The sequence below is a fragment of the Cryptotermes secundus genome, unplaced genomic scaffold (genome assembly GCF_002891405.2).
Source record: "Cryptotermes secundus unplaced genomic scaffold, Csec_1.0 scaffold385, whole genome shotgun sequence".
Classification (NCBI taxonomy): domain Eukaryota; kingdom Metazoa; phylum Arthropoda; class Insecta; order Blattodea; family Kalotermitidae; genus Cryptotermes; species Cryptotermes secundus.
In genome coordinates this window covers 1,019,086-1,025,930 of record NW_019739947.1, presented here as the reverse complement: position 1 = coordinate 1,025,930, position 6,845 = coordinate 1,019,086, and the positions used below count along the sequence as shown (strand labels likewise).

The following is a 6,845-nucleotide window of genomic DNA, read 5'->3' as shown; positions in this document are numbered from 1 at the left end:
ACTATCCAGTGCATGATGAGTTTGCATGTCCTCTAGTTCCATGCATATCTTGCAGGATATTTTCACCTAGGACAGTTGGAGGCAACATCAGTAATGAATAATATTGTGTCTGCAATTCTTGATCACCATTCCTGAATTTGCGGGTCCCTGAAACAATTCTTGCATTAGTGAATACAAAGAATTAATTACTGGGGTTTGAAGCCCCTGAACTTAGTGAAGAGACTGAAATGTAACTAAATATGAAAATGAAAATTAAATGCCTCATTGTACCACAATAAATGATCATGCATAACTAAGTAGCTAATTAACTATTTGCATGATACTCAGTCCTTATTGAGAAGACAGCAGTTGCCCAGCTACTCAAGCAGTTCCCAGCATCTCCTGTCTTCACAGAAGCCCACCATTGGTCTCTACCCAGAGGGAAATGAAGCCAGTCCACCCATCCTTCTCCTTCCAAGTCTGTTTCTATAAGATCCATTTTAATATTATTCTCCCTTCTATAGCTAGGCCTTCCTAGTTATCTCTCTCCTTCAGGTTTTCCTACCAAAACTTTGAGAGGGGGGCATCTGCATGTGCCACGCCTTCAGGAAATACACTTGGAAGGCTGAGGACTAACCAAGAACCCACAGGGGACTTCCAGGATGACAGCAGCCATAAAACCTTGGTTTCAAGGTAAGGAAGAAAGGAGTCTGATGCAAGTTGCCAAGTTGTGTGTATATGTGAGACCAGTGCAGAGAGAAGCAGACATGGAGGAGTACCTGTTGTGAGTAAAGAAGTTAGTTCAGTGCTGGCAGCAACTTGAAGCAAGAAAAGGACAGTTTGATGGCAATATGACGAAACAACAGTGTCAAGACAAACTGCCATTAATATCATAAGAGGCTACTGAAGAGGAAACAATAACTGTTCCACATAACTGTAAACATTAAAAAATAATTTTTCTGCCTTAATTACTGAATGAGTTTTCTGTGTTTTCAGGGTTCTTTGTAATATTGTAATTTATCTTTGTTAATGGACTTCATTTACCTGTGGAATATTCACCCATTTCCATTTTTACAGTATTACAAACCGTTATCATTTGTGCTTTTATAATGTGTATGTTTGGTTTCTTTAATAACTTGAGTTACAGTATTGCAGTATTTTCTCTAGGCAATGTTCATTACTTAGTTGTTAGTAGTTTGGCTGTTGAAGCACAGATCTAGATTTTTTTTTGCTAAATTTTGGATACTTTTAGATATCCTTTGGTAGAGAAACTTGCTGAGACATTCATGAGATGATGTTTGGAAATGTCATGAACTCTGAAGCAATGTCATGACTTGCATATTAATTCACAATTTTAATTAGTTTGATATGTAATGAGCTCTCTCAGTAACCCATTTCAGTGGACAGAAGATAACAGTCTACAAATAAGCAAGAAAAACTGAAATGATATCTGGGAATGGTGGGATTTGTAGAAACAATCATTTTTGGTGAGGAAATGTTAGGAGTCATGATGTGCTATAAATATTGAGGCATGAACCCACAGACTACTGGGAAAATCCATGCGCATTAGGAGAAAGAAAAACGTCACAGTATGGTATGTTGTGGCCATTCAGGACCCAGGCAAGTTATTGGTGTGATCAGCAATAAGAGGTAGAAATTTAAAAAATAGTGCCAGTTTTAAAGTGTGGCCTTGCAATCCCATGGGAGTATCTTGGAGGAAATAATGAAAATGTTAGAAAATGTAGATGTGAAGATTCACACCTTTGTGACTAATATATATTCTTGCAAAAAAAGTATTTTGATAATCTTCCAATGTAAGTTATTACTGCCACAGTGTGTTGTAAAGAACAATTTAATAATATAATGATATAAGAACAAGAGAAAGATATGGTGAGAGTATTTTACAGTGGGATCTATGTTGAACAGAAAACTGGACAGACCCAGCGTATTAAAGGATCAGTGGCACATTGTATGGTGCAGGGTTTGCATCATAAAAGGGATCAAAGGACCATCATCTTCCAAACAGAAACTCCCGCTGTGAGCTCTGTAATCCGTAGTGCTGAAGGCATTTGTGTTGCAGGTCATCATGAGACTATGTAGTTAATCTGCATCATAGACTGCAAGTGAAGTACTAAATCATTGACCATATCAAAGGTAAGAAGATAAAGTTATCTCTGGGCTTAATTTACTAAGCACCAAGCTGTAAAGAAGTATGAGGGAGTGGAGGCACAGCTCCACCATTTTTAGCTCCAGCACTAGCTGACAGTCAGCTTCCCCCTCAGTGGCTTTACTCCTGGGCTCCCAGGTAAACAGTCTCCAGGGCTCCAGGGTATCCAGTACCCATTGTATGGGAGGCTGGATGGGACCCCAAAGTCTCTCTGAACATTACTGAGAAGAGAAAAATCTCTTGTCCCTCCCGGGAATCGAGGCCCGCCTCCTTGGTCATCCAGCCCGTAGCCTAGTCTCTATACCTATACCCTCACTTTCAATCGATACCAATTAAGCTATCCTGGTTCCTCATTGACCATAGATGCGTGGCAAACCATTGCTCATTGTGCTGAATTAATAAATTACATGTAACGAGTGGCCATAAAGGCGGTTCCATATTGTTCATTCTAATTCAGTACGAAAAAGAAAATTGAACTAATATAGAATGTCGCGTTAGTTTTACTAATGGTATGCAGGTAGTTCATTACGTACATGAAAAACGGAAGGCAGTTTAAAATTGGTCACTTCAACTAGTTTCGGAACTAGGCAGAAGACGGCGCTTCTTAATAGCAAAAAATGAGGTTAAGTTGGATGCATGTAATGTGGGAAAATATTCACAAAATTATCGCATAAGTATTAAATATGTCGCAGTTTGAAACTGTGTATGTATCTACTGCATGTAATCGTACACCGCATAGTGTCGACTGGGGTAGGAATAAGTTGGTTTGTTACGGTGCATCTAATTCTGTTGCAATATACGATCCTAAGGTTTGTTAAAAATCCGATTTCAGTCGGTAATTACAATTTTAATAGCTGTAAATGGATTACTTCATACTTAGGTTAGAATTATATCTCACAGCGTGTTGTTTCTTATGAAGGTTAAGCAGTAGAGTTTGGCCTTATGCTTTGCTGAGATAAAAAAAGTGTCTTGCAAGAAGGTACCCTGTTGCTTTGTCTTTTGTGTTACAGTGTGAATAATCGCATTATGATGTTGTATCTAAGGTTTTACGCTCGTAAATAGAAGAAAGAAGATCTCAGAATTTAAAGTGTTATAAAGAAAAACTGTATTCAAGTGTGAAGGGCCAAGTACATTTAATTTAATCGAAATTTTTCGTTTTGTAGTATGCTGATGCTGGAAAGGTGGTGTCAGTGCTATGTCAACACAAAAATCGAGTGAATTCAGTTCGATGGATAAGACATAAAAATGGATTACCAGAAACAGAGTTTGTGTCTGCATCCTCTGACTGTACTGCTATTGTTTGGACCAGAATAAATGACTATAGTTTCTTTCCAACATCCATCTTGAAGGGTCATGAGGGTACAGTTACTGTTGCTGATGGTATTTATGTGGCAGATAGAAATGTTGACTCAGCTAAACAGACTGCAATAATTGCTACTGCATCAGTAGATTCCTCAGTAAAAGTATGGATGCGCCATGAAAATGAAGGTATTGCATGCTGTTTATTTAATATTGCTAATTGAACTTAATGAGAGCATGGATCTATAAATACTTCAATCATTTATAAATATGTGTATTTAAGTAGTGGAGAGGAAGCTTTCAATCATAATTTTAGAACCTGCCATTTCTATTTGTAATATCTACCCGAGTTATTGTCTAAAGCTGAGCATTGATATTACCCTTCTCTGTTATGGCAGCATTCTTGCTATGTGCTTGTTTTGTCACTGAGTTAACATGTTTTGAATGAAGTACAGACACAAACTACAACCAAGTATGGGATCAGTGCTGGAAGTGAATTGTATGATGATACTAATTGCTTGGTTATAGATCATGGCTACTGATGTTAACATATATTACCAAAATATATAAGGAATATACAAGATGGTTAAAAAATGACTGGGACCGATTTATGTGGAAACAAGCTGCAGTGCGCAGCAGCTGTTTGACCTTGAGAGAGTGAAGCCCCAATCTTCACCCTCCCTCCTGTTCAGGTTAGAACCTGTTCAGTCCTGTCTGGGATTTGCTAGAGTGATGAGCGAACGGAAGGTACCGCGGAGCGTGGAACAACGCATGGTGATCAAATTCCTCGGGGGAAAACGTCCCATCTGCTGAAATTTACCACAGACTCCAACAACAGTATGGGGAAGAGTGTCTCTCATGGACCCGTGTGTTTGAGTGGTGTAAGTGCTTCAGAGAGGGCAGAGTATGCGTGGAGAATGAACCGCATGATCATCTGCTGCGAACATCCATCACTGAGCCAAACATTGATCGTGCAGATGTACTTATTCGTGAGAATAGGCACATCACTATCAAGGAACTTGGAGCAATGCTGTCCATCAGTGTTGGTAGTGTAGAAGACATCATGAAATACCACCTGCACTATTGCAAGGTGAATGCACAGCGGGTACCATGCACTTTGACGGATGTGAACAAAATGGTGCGCATACAAGCTGCCAGTCGTCTCCTACAGCAGTTTGAAGACGAAGGTGATGCATTTTTGAAGTCTATAGTGACCACTGATGAAACGTGGGTGCACTACTTCATTCCCGAGTCCCAGCAGTCATCAGGCGAGTGGCGGCATACCAATTCTCCCAAACCCAAGAGAGCGCGGAGGAGCCGTTCAGCAGGAAAAGTGATGGCAATGTTCTTCTGGGACTGGCAGGGGTTTATGCATGTAGACTTTCTGACAGATGCCAGAACAGTCAATGCAGCTTATTACTCAGACCTCCTGGCAACAGATGTGAAGGAAAAGATCCGATCCAAGTGGAAGACAGGTGGAAAGTGGGTAGCCTTCCTTCAAGACAATGCACGCCCCCATACGGCCAAAACAACAATGGAAAACCTCCGGAAATTGAAATGGAACCTTCTAACACATCCGACGTACAGTCCCGATTTGGCCCCAAGTGATTTCTACCTGTTCGGAAGGCTCAAATCAGACTTACAAAGCATGCAGTTTGTGGACGACGCCGTCATCCAGACTGTTCAGGAGTGGATATGCCACCAACCACAAGCCTTTTTTGAAAAGGGCATCAGGATGCTTCCAGAACGTTGGAAAAAATGTGTTTACTCCGGAGGGGAGTACGTTGAAGACTGACATGTGCAAGTAAGTGTTTGGAAATTATGGTTTTTTAAAAAAAAGTCAGACCCGGTCATATTTGAACCACCTTGTATTAACAACGTAGCCTACATATCCTTGGAGTTCCTTCGTTTGTTCTTCACAACAGTAGCTCTCTGTTGTCAGTATTTAAGACTCTTTCTCTTCTTGAAGTTTTGTTGTGCTAAGAGACTGTCACAGACATAGCACTGGGCCTGATGCCCTCCTGGGTCTCATCTGCTTTCCACATTTTGTAAGTCTTGTTTATGTGTTGCACAAACTTTTCAAATTATCCATTGTCACACTAGCAAAACCTTTTTTTATTAGCCTTTCCATTTCATATATTTTACAACCACTGTTATTCATACCTACCTGAGCCCACATGAGTTCAGTTTGGTGCAAGTCACAGCAGTGTGGAGGAAGGCAAAGAGTGTCCATTTTCCTTTGTAGGCACCTTATTCCTGTACACAATATGTTCCTAATATTTGCTATTTATTATGTCACTTATGTCCATCATAGCATGTTTTGTTTTTTATGGTATATCATACATCTTGTGCCACTCTTGTATTCTCTCCTTTTTCCAGAATTTTCTGGGCAACATTCCTTTTCTGTGCTTTGGTCTGAAGCACTGTTGACAGCAAATACAGATTGTGGAGACAAGTTGGGAAGCAACTTTTCTGCAAAATACATTTTGTAATAGTTGCCATTCATTTTGTCATGTACCACATCCACGCCTTCATGTCGTAGTGCTTAATTAATTAAGTACAGGGACAACTTTACCTTTGCCTTATCTGAAACAATAGTTCTTTTGCAGACAACAAATTATGTTTGGCGCAAATCTGTTTTTTGTTGCTGGCATGTGCTCTTGTGAAATGTGGACTCTAGTGATTGTGGGTGATTAACCCAGTTCAATTCAATTCAATTCATTTATTTCATCCATAGCTGTAGAAATTACAATTGGACATGTCAGATAACAACAACATTACATCAAGCATAACATTCAAAGTACATGAATATAGAATAATAAATAATAAATACCTAAGACTAGAGAAAATATTTAAAACATATATACAGATTGTTTACAACATACAAACAGACTATTTAAAACATATTCCTGTACATATAAATAATTTATCTAAAACAGATTTATTTGTCAGCAAGCAGTCCATATCAACAGTTGTTAAAAAATTCCTGAAGAGAATAAAAGACGTTACACAACAAATAATTTTTTAGCTTCTTTTTAAAAACATTAAAATTATTTACACTTTTTAGTTCAGTCGGTAGGCCATTAAATATTTTGGTTCCCATACCAATCACCCCTCTTTTGCAGCGCTCAGTATTGCAAAATTGAACATACAGATTGTGTTTATGAATAGTATTATAGCCATGTACGTCAGAATACTGGGTAGTATATATCCTATTTTTTATTATAAAACATAAAATCTCAAATATATATAAGGAAGTAACTGTTAGAATCTTAAATTCTCGAAACAAATTTCTACAGGAGACTCTATTTCTTACACCTTTAACCACCCTTAAACATTTTTTCTGTAGTTTGAATAGAGTTTCAGAGTCCTTTTTCACCCCACCCCAAAAAATAATACC

The 6,845-nt window shown here is 38.7% G+C and overlaps 1 protein-coding gene across 1 annotated transcript in view; it reads left to right on the top strand.

The window, feature by feature from the left end:
- The first annotated feature begins 2,732 nt into the window (after positions 1 to 2,732).
- Positions 2,733 to 6,845, top strand: part of LOC111872091 (probable elongator complex protein 2) — a 26,323-nt gene continuing 22,210 nt past the window's right edge. Inside the window, exons 1-2 of the mRNA XM_023865643.2 lie at positions 2,733 to 2,955; positions 3,310 to 3,634. Coding sequence (XP_023721411.1) covers positions 2,830 to 2,955; positions 3,310 to 3,634 — 451 coding nt within the window. The 5' untranslated portion in view covers positions 2,733 to 2,829. The remainder of the gene's footprint in view (positions 2,956 to 3,309; positions 3,635 to 6,845) is intronic.